General features: G+C 28.3%; 1 protein-coding gene and 1 long non-coding RNA gene across 2 annotated transcripts; both read left to right on the plus strand.

The window, feature by feature from the left end:
- The first annotated feature begins 6,297 nt into the window (after positions 1 to 6,297).
- Positions 6,298 to 10,019, plus strand: LOC107955995 (transcription factor HHO5). Its single transcript, XM_041097420.1, has 4 exons — positions 6,298 to 6,515; positions 6,619 to 7,121; positions 7,984 to 8,060; positions 9,811 to 10,019. The coding sequence occupies exons 2-4, from the start codon at positions 6,848 to 6,850 to the stop codon at positions 9,847 to 9,849; spliced, it is 390 nt and encodes a 129-aa protein (XP_040953354.1). The 5' UTR covers positions 6,298 to 6,515; positions 6,619 to 6,847; the 3' UTR covers positions 9,850 to 10,019.
- Positions 10,020 to 10,929: 910 nt separating this feature from the next.
- On the plus strand, positions 10,930 to 13,108 carry LOC107953964 (uncharacterized). The gene is made up of 2 exons (XR_001699386.2): positions 10,930 to 11,200; positions 12,732 to 13,108. It is a non-coding gene; the product is annotated as an uncharacterized lncRNA (long non-coding RNA).
- The last annotated feature ends 6,324 nt before the right edge of the window (positions 13,109 to 19,432 follow it).

Here is a 19,432-nt window from a genome sequence, read left to right on the forward strand (position 1 = left end):
TGAACTCTTGGTCCATCTTGTTGCCTATCTTTATTCCATTATCAAGGCTTTGTCCTCATGTCTTACCTCCAGTGAAGAAAGAGGAAAGAGAAATTTTGGAAGGTCTGACATCACCTTATATATTCTTATGAGAATCAACATATAATTCTATCATTGGATTGATTTATATTATTAGACATGAACTGCTGGTCCATCTCTTCGCCTATCTTTATTCCATTATCAAGGCCTTGTCCTCATATCTTACCTCCAGTGAGGAAAGAGGAGAAAGAAATTTTTTAAGGTCTGGCATTACCTTATATATTCTTATGAGAATGAACATATAATTCTATCATTGTATTGATTTATATTTTTATAATTTTTAAAATGATTAAATCAAAATTTTATTATTTTTTGACGTCAAGTTATAAATTTACCATATAATAATTTATAATTTTAAAAAAATTTAAAACAAAAAATTTCAATTTTGGGGAGACCAAGGCCCCTGCTTACCTCCTCTCTTCACCCTTGCTTAGCTCAAGGATAAAATTGAAATTGTGAAAATTTCGAGATCTTAAATTTGAATCCTACATTTTGTGTAATTTTTTTTAGATTTATTTTGATTAATTAATATTTATAATAATTGATTGTGTATAGTTTAGAATTAATCAAAATAAAATAAAATAAAAATGTTAAAATGTGCCACTTTTCTCAAATTTAGAATTTAGTCTCCTTATTTTTTGGATTTCAAAATTCAAGTCAAATGGTCAACACTATTATCTTTCTTCTTCCTCCTCTTTTGTTAAATTAGATAGTGTAACATTTTGAAATAATAATAAAAATACTCATTTGGTAGTAATGTAATTAAAAAAATGATATTGTCAAATTTAACAAAATAAACAATGTTAACTGTTAGACCTAAAATTTAAAATCTAAAAAAATATATGAATTAATTCTTAAAAATAAAAATATAGAAATTAAATTTTAAATTTAGACATATTTTAATCAAATTAAAAATTAAAGGGTTGGAAGGCCCTTGGAATCCTTCTGTCATCTTTTTAGCTGGATGTTAATAGATTAGTCGATCAAAATCTGACATGTTGCACCTACGTCTCAATGTCCTAAAAGGAAACCGCCTTTGAATCTTTCCACTTTTAGATTTTTAGATTTAAATTTAATCATTTTTTCCACTTCTTTTTTTTTTTTACTTTTGGTCATATTCTTTTTATTATTTTGACTCTCGATCTTTAAATTTTAGTTAAATTATTTTTATTGGAAAAGTTTATTTTAATTTTTAAAATTTTAACAACACTAACGTAGTAACCTGCATAGCAGTCCACTCGTATGTTATTGTTGATGTGGAAGATTTTTTTGAAAAGAAATTATGAATTTTTTAAAATTTACAATATTTTAAGTACTTTTGAATTTTTTTTATTAAATAGAATTGTCACAAGTTACTATGCCACTACTATTAAAATTTTAACAGTCTAACCACCTTTTCCATTCAAAGAAAAACAAAGTAACTAAATTTTGAAAGTTGAGAATTAAAGTGATTCAAAAAATAAAAGCTAAAATCTTAAATTAATAATCATATATATACATATATATTATACTGAACAGAGCATTAAAAATACTGAACCGAGATGGGATAAGATGGGGATATCCTTCTGGATATAGCTTATATCGATTTTGAATAACCAAATCTTCACACAATTTTAAAGATCGAAATTAATATTATATTTTTTACAATTATATAAGAAATTAATTAATATATAAATTACAAAATACTAGTTATTCTAAATTGTAAACCATAAACCCTAAATTAAATCATAAATCTTTAACACATATTAACCTTAAACCTTAAACCTTAAACCCCAACCTTTAAACCATAAACCATAGACCAAATACGATAAACTAAACATATATAATAACCTACATTATATAATGCATGGTTAAGACCAAAACTCTGCGTTTTGGTTAATACATTTTCCGGCGCTTATCAAAAAGCGCCGCTAATACCATGCTTTAGCGGCGATTTCTCGTGAACGCCACTAATTCCAGTATACATCAAGACTTAAACGCTGCGTTTTTGTTAATATCTTTTGCGGCGCTTATAAAAGAGCGCCGCTAATAATATACTTTAGCGGCGGTCTCCAAAAAGCGCCATTAATTCTAATATACCTCATGTAAAAACTCAGCGTTTTGGTGAGTATATTTTGCGGCGCTTGTGCAGAAGCGCCACTAATACTATGATTTAGCGGCGTTTCTTTATATGCGCCACTAGTAACTGTATACATCGAGACAAAAACGTTGCGTTTTTGTTGTCAAATTTTGCGGCGCTTATACAAAAGCGCCGCTAATAGTATACATTAGTGGCGTGTTCGCTCTGCGCCACTAATTCTAGTATACCTCAAGACCAAACTCTGCGTTTTGGTTAAGAGGTTTTGCGGCGCTTACCACAACACGCCGCTAATATTATACTTTACCGGCGTTTTACATTAAGCGCCACTAACTGTAACATACACCAAGACCAAAACGATGCACTTTGGTTAGGATATTTTTGCGGCGTTTTCCCATAAGCGCCATAAACTGTAACATACCTCTAGGCCAAATGCTGCATTTTGGTTAACATATATTGCGGCGTTTTGTTAAAGCGCCACTAACGCTAATATACAGCGAGACAAAACAGTGCATTTTTGTTTAGATTTTACGGCGCTTTAGCCATTGCGCCGCTAATAATTGCTTTAGCGGCGATTTACTATAAACACCACTAATTCTTGTATACATCAAGACCAAAACGATGCGTTTTGGTCTTCAGATCTTGCGGCGTGTGACAGGAAACGCCGCTAATGATGTTCTTTTACGGCGCTTCTCATGATGCGCCGCTAATGCCTGATAATTTAGCAGCGGTTTATTTTTTGCGCCGCTAATGCGAGATTATTAGCGGCGTTTGTAGTGCAAACGCCACAAAATATGCCGCTAAAAGCCTCATTTGGTGTAGTGCCTCTTCCAAAGGAATTTCTGTTGGAGATTGTGCATGAACTGACAGCCATAACTGGGAACTAGCTTTTGTTTCTTTCGGAATCAAAGCTTTCTTTTGTTATTTTTTACCTTGACCTCATATATTCTTTTAGGATATATGTATCTATGTAAAAAGCTTCGAATATGTGAACCATCAATTGATTTTTCTAAATATATTGTTTTTTATTGATTTATGGTAAATTTATTAAATTAGTCCTTCTACTATTAAATAGATCAATTCAATTTTTTTATTTAAAAATAATTATTTTAGTCATACAATTTTTGAAATTGGTTACTTTCAATTCCTATATTTTTTTAATTTTCATTGACTGATTTTTTTTCTAAGTAATATATGGAAGTAGAAAGCTAACATGATGTTACACACGTGGGCGAATCTAAAAACTTTTTTAGGAGGGCCGAAATTGAATAATCAATTTTTGAGATATCAAAACATAATTTTATAATGTATTAGCTTATGATGTCATCATTTTTCAAGGGATTAAACATAATTTTTTTCATTTTTGGGACCAAACTGTAATTTTATCATAAATTAATTTTTAATTTCATTTTATAGGAGACTTAAATAACAATTATTTCATTTGAAGGGCAAGGGGCAAGACCCTTGCTTGCCTCCCTCAGATTTGTTCCTAGTTTGATAATATGTTTGCTGCATAAGATTTTGAAAATAACATAACTCAATAAATTTAATAAGTATCATTTGGCCAAAACTGAAATTTTAAAAATAGAAAAATAGAAAAACTAAAGATGACTAAATTAAAATGCATGAACTAAATCCAAAACTTACACATAATACAGAGAATAATAGAAAATTTAACCATTTGTTTGTCATCGTTCTTTTTCTAAAATTAGTGATAAAATGGACCCTCAGGGACGAAGCTAGAACAAATTTTTAGGGGAGGCTGAATGAAATTTTAATTTTTTATAGTCTATATCTTTATAAATTTTAAAGGATTAAATCAAATTTTTATAATTTTAGGGGGGGCAAAATACAATTTTACTTTTATTAATTTAAATTTTTTAAAAAAAAAATTTAAGAGTTTATATAAAAATTTTACATTTTAAGGGGGCCGGGCGCCTACTACCCAAAAATCGGACTCTGTGGACCCTCGCACCAACTTTTGGGATTTTAGCTGGTTCCGGGAAGAAGAGATCGACCACAAGAAAAATACCCAAACATTATTATAGTTCATTAATTTGACTCACTATCACTACTCTCAACATTGTAAAGCAAATTTGTAGTCCTCACGAAAAGAATTGTGACAACCCTGTTATTTTCTCATCACCTTTTGCATGGAATTTGTAAGATTATTAGATTTGGATATACTTATCTTTTAGGGACCAACTTGAATTTATTGAATTGTGTGGAATCCCAATCAGCTTAGAACATATGTTTTTCAAGATATTGCAACAACAATAATAATGCTTATGCTACAGCATTAGCCTTTTTTTTTTAATTACATCTATCTTTTTTGTTGGGTGAGTTTGAAATTTCAAAAATTGACAACTGATTAAAATAATCAATAAAATCGAATCCATAATTGAAATAATCGTCCAAACCAATTGAGTTGATTTAGTCGGTTTTAACCGAAAATTGCTCTCCCCTAACAATGTCAATTAAATTTAGATAAGTATATTCTCAATTAGGTGTTTGTTTAGTTCGCACCTAATATCTTCCATATTAGAAATTAAAGAATTGTGAATAGTCTAAAAGAAATTCTTAGATTAAGATCTTGTTTGATAAAGTAGTATAAATCAATTGAAAAAATTAGTATTTTCAATTATTTAATTTTTTACACATGTTAGATCATTCAAAATAAAAAAAAAATCTGTTACCAAAAAAGTATGAAAATGATAATACTTCTCACTTAATGAAGAATATTTTCAATTAATTTATTTTAATATTATATTATCCTATAAAAACATTATGTTTAGAATTTAATTTTTATTTAAAATAAATATATAATATCTTATATATATATTTAAAAATCGAAAATGCAACACTACTTTATTAAAACCTAAAATCCATAAAACTTTGAAATTATCCTAATATAAATTATTTTCTTAAATTGGACCACCAAATCAAGCTGGCATAGGGAACATAAAAAAGTCAAGATACAGTCTGGCCAGCAAACTATTCTATTTTACATGTACCTATTTATATATTTTTAAGATTCTTTTGATGTTATGGAAATTCTTATTTAGTTTTTTTTAAGAAAAATTTAAAATATTTATATAATTTTCTTTTTCAAAATTTTAAAATTAAATCAATCGCGATTCGACTTATTTAATCACTTTCAAAAATTTTACTAAATTTTAAAATAATATTTACACCCAAAATATTAATGGTTGTGATCTTGTCATAAATTAAATCGGTAGTCACTCAATTATTGATAGGTTTATTTTTTATTATTCAATTATGAAAAATTATAAAATAGTCACTTAACTATTCAATTTTATTTTTTTTGTCATCAACTTTTAAATGACTAATTAAAAGATGATAGAACAGTTTTTAAATTTAAAATTATAACAATTTTAACCTTCAACATTTAAATATTATATCAATTACGTTTTTATTCTAAAAAGTTTACCCCTCAACATTTTTTGGAAAGAAAAAGCCATTTAGCAACTTCATAAATTCATAGAGTCTACAATTACATGACCATGTGGCCCATAGGGGTAATCCACACCAAACCGGGTTTCATCAACCACATTTACACATTGCGTAATTTAATTTTTTTTTTAGTTTTACTTTTCTTTATGACCCTTATACTTAAAAAGATATAAAAAATTATTAGTTAAATTTGATTGAATATATACCAAAAATGAAAACGCCCAAAAGTTCAAGATAATAATTTTCATATTTTTTTATTTTCTTAAAATTAACTCTCAATGTCACAAAGAAAATCAAAACTATAAAAAAAATCAAATTACACAATGTGTAAATGTTGATAGTTAATTTTTTTAGAATAAAGATTGCTATTATACCATTTTTTTTCAAAACGACTAATGACCAAAAAAAAAAGTTAAATAATTAAGTGATCATTTTGTAATTTTTGATAGCTTAAAAACTAAAAAAGAAATTTACTGGGTAGTGTAATTTACCGAAAGGAAAAAGAACCTTTCACTTTACTGCTTTCTAGAACCAGATATTTTTCTAATTGGCTGTCAAAATAAAACAGAGAAAGAATCCGGATATTTCGCCTATATATGTTCTTTAGGATTAACCCAAGGTTTTCACAAAGATATATATACATACATGTTTTACAACATATAGTTTCCAGCAATGAATCCAAACTCTGTGGAGCTTAGCTTGAGTCTTAAGCCATTATATGTGCCTAAATCTTTAAGCAGCTTGTTCTTAGATTTATCAAAAATTGATAATCAATATTATAAGTTATCTGTGTTGAGTGATTATATTGGCAAGCTTGAAGAAGAGTTAGCTAGGGTTCAGCCTTTAAAACATCTTCTTCCTCAATGCACTCTTCTTCTAATGGAGGGTAAGTATAATCTATAATTCATGTTTAATTATTAATTATTAATTAAAAGATATATTGTTTTCTTCTATGTCATGATTACATGATTTTTTTTTGAAATGTATAGCAATCGAAACATTGAAGGTGGAATTCACAAACATAAAGAATAATCTGAAAAATAACGAGAAAGAAGGAGAAAGGGAAACCCAGAAAATTATTAGTACATGCAGTGCTACAGAAGAACACTATGGAAATTCTCAGGTAATAGATAAAAGAATTTAGCTTTCAATGTATGTATGTATGTATGTATGTATGTATAAGACTCTGTGCAGCCATGCAAGGAGAAGGGAAACAACATGGAAGGGTTAATGATGGCATACAAGGAAAATAGTACATGGAATTGTGTTGGAGCATCAAGCAGTAGTGGAAAAGAAAAGGAAGTGGCAGCCATTGAAGAATATTCATGGAGAAATGATGAAACTTTTTATTGTAATTATGATCATCATCATCACCACCACCATCACCTAAAGCCATTGACACAAGCCATTTGGAAGAACAATAGGAGGTTTTGGTCTTCTGAGCTTCATTCAAGGTTTGTGGAGGCTTTGAATATGCTTGGAGGCAATGAAGGTCAGAACTTAAAACATCACAGATATATATACAAGTAAAAAAATTATGTTTATTAAAAATTTATATAATAATTAAATGAACCTTTGGTTTACTATTGCAGGTTTGAGTTTTACTATAAATATCCTTACAATGTTATGATTTATTTTGAAAAAAATATTTTTTTTATTATTTTTTCGATTAAATTGATGTGTGATTGATTCATGACATCAACTCAATTGAAAATTAAAAAATTTTAAGTGAGATATAAATATATTTGATTATTAAAGAATTTTTATATTTGAATTATAGGGTTAGGGTTTTGCATAACTTTGATTAGTTTGTGCATGGGTTTCATTGTTTTTTTTCCCCTTTGATTAAGTGATTTGAATATATATATATATATATTTATATATAACAATTTGTGTCATCAGTGGTGGAGTTAGGGGTTAATAGGTGTCTATTTCTCTTTAAATGAAATTTTTTTCATTTAGGTTCTTTATACTTTATAAATTAGTAATAGTAAAATTACAATTTGTCTTAAAAATGATAAAAATTTGATTTAGTTCTTTAAAATTTATAAAGATATAGACTATTAAAATGATGAAATTACATTTTTACTATCGTAAAAATATATAATTTATTCCGCTCAAAAAAAAATTCTGACTCCGCCATTGTGTGTAATTATTCAATACACTAGTGGTATAGAAAATTTTAGCTTTACAATTGGGATCGAGAATTTGTCACATGTCCTAATTATTTATTTTTTTAAAAATTGAACATAACTTTAGGACACATGACAAAATCTCAACGTGGGTTATAAAATTTAAAATTTCCACCACCAGGCCTAATATTTTTGATTTTTTTTTTCATTTTGGGCATGCAGTGGCTACTCCTAAGCAAATCAGGGACTTGATGCAAGTTGAAGGATTGACAATTGACCAAGTAAAAAGTCATCTGCAGGTTAAATTCAATCTTTTAAGCTTAATTAATAATGCATGCATTATATTATATATAGTTCAAAAAAAATAAGAAATAAAAAGTAAAAAAAAAAGAAGGGTAAAAATACAATTTATAATTACAAGTAATTCATATAATTATAATTAGACACAAATGAAATTATAATTATAACAACAAATTCATAAAATTATGACTAATTAGAATCAAGCCATTACATGCACAAATAAAAAGATTGATAATCGGACTTAAATCAAAATAAAATTAAACAAATAAAATTTAATTTAACATAAAATCTACAGCTACATAAATACTTATAATTAAACGTTTACTAACACTGCCAAAATAGTAAAAAATTATATGGGTACAATTCTTTTGCTTAAGAAAATGTTGTTCAATATATGCATCTACAAATTAAGATTTATAAATGCCAAAATAAATAACTCAAAACATGATCATCTTTGAAAAGGTTTGTTTTTTCTCAACCAAACATTTTATTGATTCAAAAGATGATACTGTTCATATATACTATTTTTTTTAATTACTTCAAAGGGCTTTTTGCATTTTATCAAAGCTATTATTATATTTAAATTTGTTAATTGTTTTTGTAAACAAGATATTGGTTTTTCCAAGCAATCGATTGAGTTTAATCAAGTTTTTCATTTTAATAAATTTTTATATTATAAAATTATATTTTGATCCTTATCATATAAAAAGAACTTAAACTGAACTGTTTGGTCTAACACGAACTTAACATAAAACCTCAAATTTTGATTTGAACTCTGATTTCGAACTTTTTAATTCAAATTCGGCTGGATTAGATTACAATTGAATCCAACATTACAATATGTGAACATAATTAAGAACATTTAAATTATAACAATGATTTAGCAAAAACATAATGTTAATTTGAAGTATACCTAGTAAATGTTGTACATGCTCTCATAGTGTGTGTTTTTCCTTAAACTAATAGCTAAACAAATTATTGAATGTCTATGTCAATTTTACGAGGAGGAGAAATTTGTAAGAAGGTATCTCTCCGAATCAATAACGTTATGAAAATGGACAAAATTCTTGAGTCCAAAAGTGTACGTAAATGTGCAATGGAATTCTATATAAGTCTTATGTTCCCTACCTAAGATTGCTCGGATACACCAACTTTTCTCTGCAACTTCAAAGTATAGAAACTGATTGTTTGTTTCAAGAATATTAGAGGGATGGTCCCTTGTGAGGCCAACCCCATTATGTGTATGGGCCACAAACCCTTTGTGGGGTTTTGTAATTTTGGCTACTCCGAGCTATTTATGTTTGTTTGGACCTGGGTTTGTGCCGGTAAAATATTGGGTGTTACCAATGAGTTTTAACTCAATTTGCTGCAGCTTAGTTATTAATGTATGAGGATATGAGTTTTGAGTATGTTAAAATATATTATCCTCTTATTTAATGGGTAGAGAAGAGTTATGGATAGTTTTAAGCGTTGTATTAAAAAATAAAGATTAAAAATCATGGTACTACACTCATATGAAAAGAAGTATATAAAAAAACAATAAAAATTTAATTTAATATTAATATATAATTTCCTGCACCGTTCACATTGCCAATAAATTAAGTGATATTACATCATTAAAAATGAAATTAAGTTAATACAAATTTAAAATTTTTTGATAATTTAGTTTTAAATTTTTAATATTATATTTCTGCAGAATTTTGAAATATTATAATTTAGCAAATAACTTTTTTAATTATGTAATTTCAGAAATATAGACTTCATAGTGGTAAGTTTCGTTTGGTATAAAAGGCAAACAAGGACGGCTTGGCTCAGCTCGGCTCGGCTTCTTCGAGCCAAGTTGCAATGGTGATCTTTCAACGTCAGCATATTTAGGAGCTTTGCTATGATGTAATTTATTTTAAAATATGTAAGTTTTACAGATTAATATATAATTAATGAAAGGAAATTAAAACTCTAAAAATCCCATTTTATTTATGATCAAATAAATATATATTTAATGGAAAGAAATGAATTTTGGTATAATGTGTACTTATATATATAAATTTTAATTTTTTATAATTTTATACATGATAATTTTAATTTGATTTAATTTTCACAAACCACTATTATCATTATCAATATAAGATCATTTTACATTACATATTGCATACACAAATAATTACACTTATCTAATATAACAATAAGTTGAGGTATTTGTTTCTTTAAGGATGTGCTTGGTTAGTTGAATGTAACATTATGGCTTGTAATGTTACATTTCGAATGAGATTATGGTATTTGGATTGTCAATATTTCAACCATCCCGTAATACCACATTACAGAATAGTGTCAAGATATGTTGTAATCTCATTACGACTCATTTATTAAGTTATCTAGGATTATGGGTAGAATCTAAATTTTAAGGCAAAAGTACCCTATTATTTTATTATATTAATTAATATAATTTCAGTAGTTAAAATAGCAGGAGCTTATGTATTTTATCTTTTGCTTGGTTATTAGACATTTTCAAAGGTTGGGTAGGGTACTTTCTCTTTCATTTACTTAAAATTTTTTTACATGTACATGTGAAATAATTTTTCTATCCCATGTTACACAATTTGTTGTAATTTTGTGTGCGAATTTTACATGAGAATTTCAGGATCAATGTTGTTTAGAAATTAGTGGTTGTTCAAATGAATTTACATCGTAAAATCAATGTGTAATAAAATTGAATTTGTTAAATTGTACTATCTATTAAATGCTATTCATACAATTAAACTTAAAATTTAATTGTTATATAATTCTAATAATAATTAAATTATGCTTAAGAGTTTTATTAAAGTAATAATATAAAAAGCTGCTTATACAGTGTTTGTTAATAAGGCCCGTCCTCCTTTGCTTTTTAGAGAGAATTTTGCAATAAAAAGTCATTTTCTCTTAAAAGAAAGGAAGAACGGCCTCCATCAGAAAAGTCATTTTCTCCAGATGAAGAAGTTAAAAATTTCTCATTTTCTTCAGCTTGAAGTGCTTTTGGCTGATAATTGACCTTTTTAACATGGTTAAACGTTCTTTCCTTTGCTGGTTCTTTGGAGCTGTATACCCATTTTTTTCACATTTTCGCTTTCAAAGCTCTTTCCTGTTTTTTGTTCCTCTTCCACAGGTGAGTTTCTTTTCTTCTTCTTCTCTTTATTTATTCATTATGCTTTGTTTTTAGTTGCTTTTTAGTTCCTCTTCCGCAGGTTAACTCTTCCAACAAAAAAAAAGAGAGGGAAAATTCTGGCTTTTGTGCCTCTTTTTCTGGATTGTTATAAAATACTCTTAGGGATGATACCTATAGGTTGGACATAAATTGCTTCAAATATGTGAGTTTATGACCATTTATCTGCCTCATCTGTGAATTAGATTCTATTATGATGGTATATGGTTGAGGAATGTGTTTATGGAAGAACTAGAATAAAGGTCCTAAACAGGCATATAATGCGTAGGGTAGCAGCTTCTTAGTTTCCTCTGCTCATCTATGATCTTATTAAGAGTTTCAAGCTGTTGATACTTAAGCTGGTATTTCTTGAGACAAATTATTTCAACTATGGCTATTTTTAGCAGTTTACCCGGCATTTTTGCTTCCTCTAGGATATGTGCAGCTTTTACATTTATGCTCGTATACCATATATGCTACTGGCTCAAATTCCATAGACTTTGAGGTATCCTTTCAAGTTTGCTGTACTCTCTTGCTTCATTTACCCTGAACTCTTCATGGTGTTGTTACTTAACAGCACTCAAAGTCTGCATTGTATTCTCCTCAATCGGAAAACTAATTGACTATCTAGCCCTCCTAAAATTAGATTAAGTCCTATTTTCTTAGCTAGGTATGAGGCGGTGATCCTCTGTCAACAAATTCTTTTATTTGTTGGCTGTGTTTTGCAAAAGATTTCTATTTTGCAGAATTGATTGAAATTAAATATGTTGCTCTCAATTTTGTTGGTGTGATGTACCATTTGCTTTACTGAGTGAAATTAAATACTGATGTACCATGTTGCTCTCAACAAATTCTTCTCCATAAATTAAGCTTATTCATCTCCAATCACCACTGCCATGACAAGGTGCAGCAGGTGTTGCTTGTACTAGTACTCCATGAAAATAGTGAATCTCATCATGAATTTTCTTGGGATTGCAATCATTGTTTACTCCCTTTGGCTCAATAATTTAAGAGATTCATAAATGAGTGTTGCTTTGTAGTAGTAATAATAATAATAAAATGAAAAGGTAAAGCAACATAAATAATCCATTAGAACCGACAATAGGCTATCACGCATGCAAAGGATTAACAAGTTACATAAGCTACATAAGCAACATAAATAATCCATTGGAACCTACAATAAGCTACATAAGCTCTCTTGGTGTCTATTTTCTCTTTCCAAATCTGAACCTTGCTTAGAATTAACAAGTTCATAGAATCACTCGTAAAGAATGATTGAATGAGACTCGCCAGTGTCTTACCTTAATGTGTTATGCCATGTTTTCCCTTGGTGTTTACCTTATCCTAGATTTTTCATTCTGTAATCCTGGTAGGTTAAATATCGAGGCAGACAGCCTCATCCACATTTTTTTTGACCACCTTATCTAAACTTGTTATTTTGTTAAGTAAGTTGGTCAGGGTTTGCATGTTTTGAGATAATGGGATGTTTTGCAAGGTATGTGTTGCTGTCAGAAGTTTTTGTGGACTCCAATGAAAGCTTTTTGGTATATCGGCTAGTACTGGCCTAGCTTCATGGTCTTCAATAGAATGAATGACTTTGTTCCCATTTTGTGTGTACCGTTAGGAGAGTGTTGGTGTTGTGTGCTTATATACTAGAGTTCAGAATTTTTGTACAATCTGTTAGCTGCTTAGTGGTGCTTGTTGTTGGATCTCATAGATATCAAGTGTCCAGAAGTTGGTTATTGTATATGATATAATTCATTGTTTTTCTCTTAGATGAGTGGACATCCTTGTGTTTTGTACCGTTGATCTGGTTTTCTAGACAGCATTGAGACAACCTTGAAGTTAATTACACCTGTGGCTCATTCTTTTTATGACGTGAATTATATTACCATTATAATCATAGCACAATTTGATGATAATGAGGCTTATATGCCCAAATAAATTGCCAACAATAATTACTTTGCAGGTCTTATGTTATTCCTCTAGGTATTTTAAATTACATTTACAAATACATGCATAGTTACTTTGGAATTGATGCCTGAAAAGCTTACATATCTTATAAGGAAAGTAGCACAAGTATGTTTAAATGGAGTCTGGACTATATAGGAGGCTCTCCTATCCCTCACAGTCCTTGAAGAAGTTTTGATGCATTCGATCGTAGTGTGTCTGTCAATCGTCAGTTAAGGAGATTCTTCTAATATCAAAATTTAGATGTGATGTAAGGATGGTTACAACATAAAAATAAAATGCTAATATTATCGAGTATAATTTTTTTTTAATTTATAAAGTTAAAAAAAACATCCTAATGTATCATTTTTTATTGTTTAAAAAAAAAGTTTTGAACTTAGCAATAAGTTAATATTACTTCAAACTGCATTTCTTTTACATGCAAGAAAGGCTATTAGATAAGGTTAAGACCTCCAAAGTTATATACATACACTTGAACAGCTATATATATATTAGGACAACTTGGAAAAACTCCTAATTGAAAGCTTTATCAGTTTTTATGGAATACGAAGATATTAACTGGGCATATGAGAATATTATTGATTCAGAAAAATGCGTATGGTCGAGAAAACGATAATGATGACGATGATGATGATAATGGTGATGATGACGGTGAATCAAACAATTCAAGTAGTTTTGAAATAGGATTAACAAGAGATGCTATAGCTTCTAGTTTAATGAATTAACTTTAAATTGTAAAGGCTATTGTAAAATTTTTAGTATTTATATTTGGTATATAAATATTATCCCTTTTTAAAACTTTAATCCAAATATATATAATATTTTAATTTGTTAGGTTTATGTTTTCTATGTTATGTTAATATATAATATGAATTATATATTTAAATATATTTTAAAATAAAATAATACAAATGTGTTAAAATCATTAATTAAAAATAAAAAATAATTTTTATAATAATACAATTGTGTCAATATCTAATTAAAAATATTTAATTTTTATATTTAAATATTTAAATATAGTTTATATATTCTAATTAAATTTAATAAATAATTAATATTAATTACTTAGAAATATTTAAAATTAATATTATATATTAAAATATTAACAATAAGTTATAATAAATTATTTTTTATATTTTTGTTAAAATATCATAATTTTAACTAATTTTAACATTATTTAAATACATATTTGTTACTTTATAATATCATGTCTAAAATGAACATTTTATTCTTGAAAAATACTTTTTGACAGTAATATTAAACAGTCAAATTTTTTAAAAGCACATCTCAAAAGTACATTTTCACAATATTTTTCAAAAGCACTTTTCAAAAGCAAAAAATAATTGGCCCTAATATCCCAATTAGAATCCATTGGAGATGGCTGAAACATACCTGCTCAAAGTAGGGAGATTTGGATTTGTTAAATGAAGCGCATCGAGCTGTTAAGAGAATGAATGGGAGATGGTTGTTTGGTAATCGATTGGGAGTGAACCTAACTAGATATGGTGGAAGAACGTCGTACTGAAGAAAGATTACGGGACATCGCAGTTCACCTACTGAACAGAGAATTGTTAATGCTGCTGCAGCTCAGAATATTAAAAAATGTTACAGGGAGGTGCTCCTTTCCATGAATAAGACGATATGGAGTCAAGAGGGAGATTTACAAGTGGAGATGACAGGTACGGAAATTTTTCATGACGAGATCTAATTCGACCCCATCATTGTGGCGTAAGTCTTGTGAGTTGCATTTAAATGAGAACACACTCTTAACACTACAGACAAGTGTTGTTGGCAAAGCGAGAGGTGTATTTGGGGAGCGAATGGCTTCAAGGAAACTTTCAACAGCTTGGATATTTTGATGTTAATGTTAAGAAAATGGAAGGGGGTTTCTTCTTGATCGAGTTTGAAAATAAAGAGTTGCTCACTTCATTCAAAGACAAGAATTGGAGTTGGCTGAATGATTGGTTGTTTTGATTCACAGATAGAATAGCATGGGTATACTGCTATGGAGTCGGAGTGTTGAGACATTTAAATCTATTGCAGAGTTATGGGGATCTCTCATTCAACTTGATGGCAACTGGCAAGACGACGAAAGCTATAGATTTAAACAGAAGTATGATGCTTATACGCACGGAACAATCTGAAAAAGATTAATGAAGTTATCTCGGTGTCTTTTCCTGGGAAAAGCTCTCTGGTTAGGGTGGAAGAAATTAAGTAGTTTCCGAGTGAAGGCAACACTTGAATAATATGAGTTTTTCAGAAAATGATAGGTTGATGGAGACACACCTAAACTCTAGCTATACCGGCGAAACTTTTCCCATGGGTTGTGATAAAGAAAATGATGAAGATGAAAGGTCTAGCTTCATGGGAGAAGATGATGAAATAATGAAATTGGTTATTGTTATTGGGAATGAAAATAAAAAAAGGTTGGAAGAAGGGCTACCTAGCTCATGCCATGAGCAATGTAGTGAGAAGTAGATGTGAAGTTGACGACAATTGAGATATAGCTTAGGTGAATATCTCCAAGGCATGAATGGAAATAATGATTGCGATCGGGTGAGAGTGGATAATATTAATATTAGCTTTATTCGGTTAGAATGATAATAGTCAGGTTCGCATCGGTTCAATATAAAACTTTAAGTGGTTTGATCCGGTTTAAAAAATTAAGTTTAAAATAGGTTTAAAATTTTGTTTAAGTCCTATTCAGATGAAAAATACGTTAAATTCAAGTTCGGCCCAACTCGATTTAACATGTTCGTATTAATTTTTTATATAAAAATAAATTTAAAAAATATAATACATCAAATACACTAAAAACATTAAAATAAATATTTCTCAAAAAATTAAAAATAATTGTTTTTAAAAAAACTCTTTGTACTTAAATAACACTTAGATGGTTATAACTTAACAAGCAAATGCCTCTAAAATAGTAGTAAAATTAATAATAAAATAAGAGTTATCCAATATCCAAATAATAACAACTAAATAGTAGCAAATAATAGTAAAATAGCAACAGAATAACATCAAAATAACAGCAATGGAAAAAATTTAGGCAAATTCGGGATAGACTCGGGCAAAAAAATATTACCTAAGGCCTAGTCCGTTTAGAAAACAAACTTTTTTTTTTCAAAGCTAATTTTTCGAGCAATACCCAAATCCTCTTACATCCTGGATGGACCTTCGGGCCTGAACAAATAATCCAATTCATAATCAAATCTAATTAGAATACGAGATTAGGCCCGGAACAATTGGGTTATTGTTATGGAATCATGTTGGACGAGGTATAGTAATAATAACTATAATCTTAGCCTTAGGAGAAGAAGGGAGAATAAATATGTGAAATGGAAATTTTGTGATGAATTCCATGATTATTCTTCGAAAACAAAAATAGAGAAAGAAAGAAATGAAACACCTTGAATGATTAGATTGATTTTAAGATGGCGACTTTGAGCATGAAAGTGACTCATTGAGATGCAAGGTTAGGAAGTCAATACCCATTCTACCAAAAGTTTAGAATTTTGTTTTCAAGTTGATGATGCTTCCGGCATGGTTATTGAATCGGTTTGTAACCTTCACAAAATTTTATTTTTAAATAAATATATATATAATAACACTATTTTACATCAATAAGGTTATACATTTTTTTATCTCAAAATTTTTTAATAAGTCTATTTTAAAATTAGCAGAACTATTTTTAATTAATAAGTCTAAATTAAAATATAAAAGTTAATTTAATAATATCATGAAAGATAAAGGTACTGTCATTGGTTTACAAGTTTTCTAAATTCGTGCTTATATATATCATAGATTAATTATAAAAATGGTTTTAACATTATTAATTATTATTATATTTAAAATAAAATCATATTTATATATATATATGATATATTTAATTAAAATAACTTTGATTTTTATTATTTTAATTTATCTAATTATATTCAATATTTTATAGATTTATAATTTTATTGATTAATAATATATTATATTATTTTTTAAAAATAATTTTTTAAAAATATGACCAAATTAATTAATTGTATGTTAATATAATATCATATTAATTAATATTATTATCATCACATAATAATTTTAATAAATTAATATTGTGAATTTAATATTATTATTAACAATAAAGAGTATTTTTATTAATTTAAAATTATTTTTAAATTCGTGGTTTTATATAAATTATAAATTATAAATATAGATACACTATTATAGATTGAAGAAAGGATAAATGTTGTTTTTTAGGGAAAGTTTTCATGTTAGTTAAATATTAATTTCAACTATTAGTTGCACGTAAAATACACTTTCTTTTTTAAAAAACTAAATAATACTAAATTTTTAGGTTAAATACGTAATATATGTCAAATTTTTAATTGACCGTCAATTTTTTAGGGTTAGGGGTGATTATTAGTATTAGAATTTAGGGTTTTTATTGGGTTTAGAGTTTTAAGAGTGAACCCGTGAAAGTTTATAGGTAGTTTTGAAAGGTTGGGGATGCGATAATAAGTTTCAGAACACATACATTTCATATGTCAAACTGGGATAAAACCATTACTGCAAAAATCCATCCTATGGAAGTCGGGTTCTAGGGTGACAGTGCTTGTTATGGTCACGGGTCAAAGTTTAAGTGAAGGTCCCAGTCGACGACCTTTATGTGGTCACGAGTTCGAGTGTAACTGGGGGCTAGTTCACAATCATTATGCAGTCACAAGTTCAAGCTTTTCGGATACCCGCAAATGATGCCTTATATATACCATACAAAAGATTGAGATCATAATCATAGGGAAAAACGAAGGGCTTTCCGATGTAATCAACATATTTTTTTTTCTATTTCCAGGCAATCAATATTTTTAACATTTCATTCTTATCCGAAGGTTAACACCGAGGTGGACACAAGATAATTTTCAGGCGGAGAGTGGACGTCCCGGCGGAGCAAAGGTCAAACTCAGGTTGGCACGATAGCGGTTGTAGTTATTAACGGGTTATTTAATAACGACAATCACTGTCGCCCCGAAAGGAGCATCACCTTTACTCCACCTGTAACATCCTCAAAACTCCTTTGGTCGTAAATAATATGAGATAAAATCTTAACAAAATAACGTATAAGATCAAAGAAAATGAAAGTTGCAATATATCAAAAGACAGTTAAATCAAGAAGCATGACATGATGATAAGGAAAGGACTAAATCGTAAATATGTGAAAAGTTTTTGGCTCAAGTGTAAATATGCAAAATTTAGGGGATCGAAGTGTTAAAATGAGAAAGTTGAAAGACCAAAAGTGAAAATAATCCAATTTATTAAGATATGGAATTGACATTAGGGACCAAATTGAATAGGTGAAGAATTATGAGGGACTAAATTGCAATTTTACCAAATTAAGTGATGATTCAAGGATGGAATTTTGAAAGATCATAAAGGGTAAAATGGTCAATTAGAAAGAGGGAGAGTTCGAGAATGTAATGATTATATTGATGATATTTTGGTGATTTTTTTAATTAATTAGTTAAAAATTATTTTATTAATATTTTACTTAGATATTTATTATTATTTTATTTAGAAAATGGTAATTTAAAAAGAAAGGAAGGATGAAGGAAATTTATCATCCTCCCAACATGAGTGAAAGGATGAGAAAAAAGTTTTCATTTGTTTACAATTTAGTCCTTTATCATGAAAACCTACCTTTTTACCCAAAATTTTTGAAAATTTCCTTAGATATTAAAGAGAGAAGATGAAATAGAGATTCTAGAGAATATGTTCATCAATTTAGAAGTAAGAAAATAGTAGATGAAAGAGAAGAAAATGAGAAGAAAAAGGAAAGAAAGTGGTGAAGATGAGAAATGCATGGAAATGAAGAAGAAATGAAGAAATTCTTGACAAATGAGGTAAGTTTCATACTAAACCTACTTGTATTTCAATAGATTGAGTTAAAGATGTTTTTAGTGAAATGTATAAAACATGTATTTAATCTAAATACTAGAAATAGAAAGTATTAATGATGAAAAATAGAGACTTAAAACACTAAATTAGTAAGAGAGAATGTGATTTGTATGGTGAAAAGTACTAAGATTAAGAAATGAATATGTAATCTACACATAAACATAAGTGTCTAAATTGTATAGTAATCAAAAGTATGGCAATTATGTGTGAATGAATGAAAGATAGTGCAAAGAACCATGGAAAAGAAAATATTTTTTCATTAAAACAGTTTGGACAGCAGCAGTGACT

Source organism: Gossypium hirsutum, chromosome D07, assembly GCF_007990345.1.
Source record: "Gossypium hirsutum isolate 1008001.06 chromosome D07, Gossypium_hirsutum_v2.1, whole genome shotgun sequence".
In the NCBI taxonomy this organism is placed as follows: domain Eukaryota; kingdom Viridiplantae; phylum Streptophyta; class Magnoliopsida; order Malvales; family Malvaceae; genus Gossypium; species Gossypium hirsutum.

What these genes read in the sequence shown, in the direction of transcription:
- LOC107955995 (XM_041097420.1), top strand. Translation starts at nt 6,848, where the DNA reads ATGGAAGGGTTAATGATGGCATACAAGGAAAATAGTACATGGAATTGT. An exon ending in TATGCTTGGAGGCAATGAAG is followed by an intron (nt 7,122 to 7,983) that starts GTCAGAACTTAA and finishes TTGGGCATGCAG; the next exon opens with TGGCTACTCCTAAGCAAATC. An exon ending in AAGTAAAAAGTCATCTGCAG is followed by an intron (nt 8,061 to 9,810) that starts GTTAAATTCAAT and finishes ATGTAATTTCAG; the next exon opens with AAATATAGACTTCATAGTGG.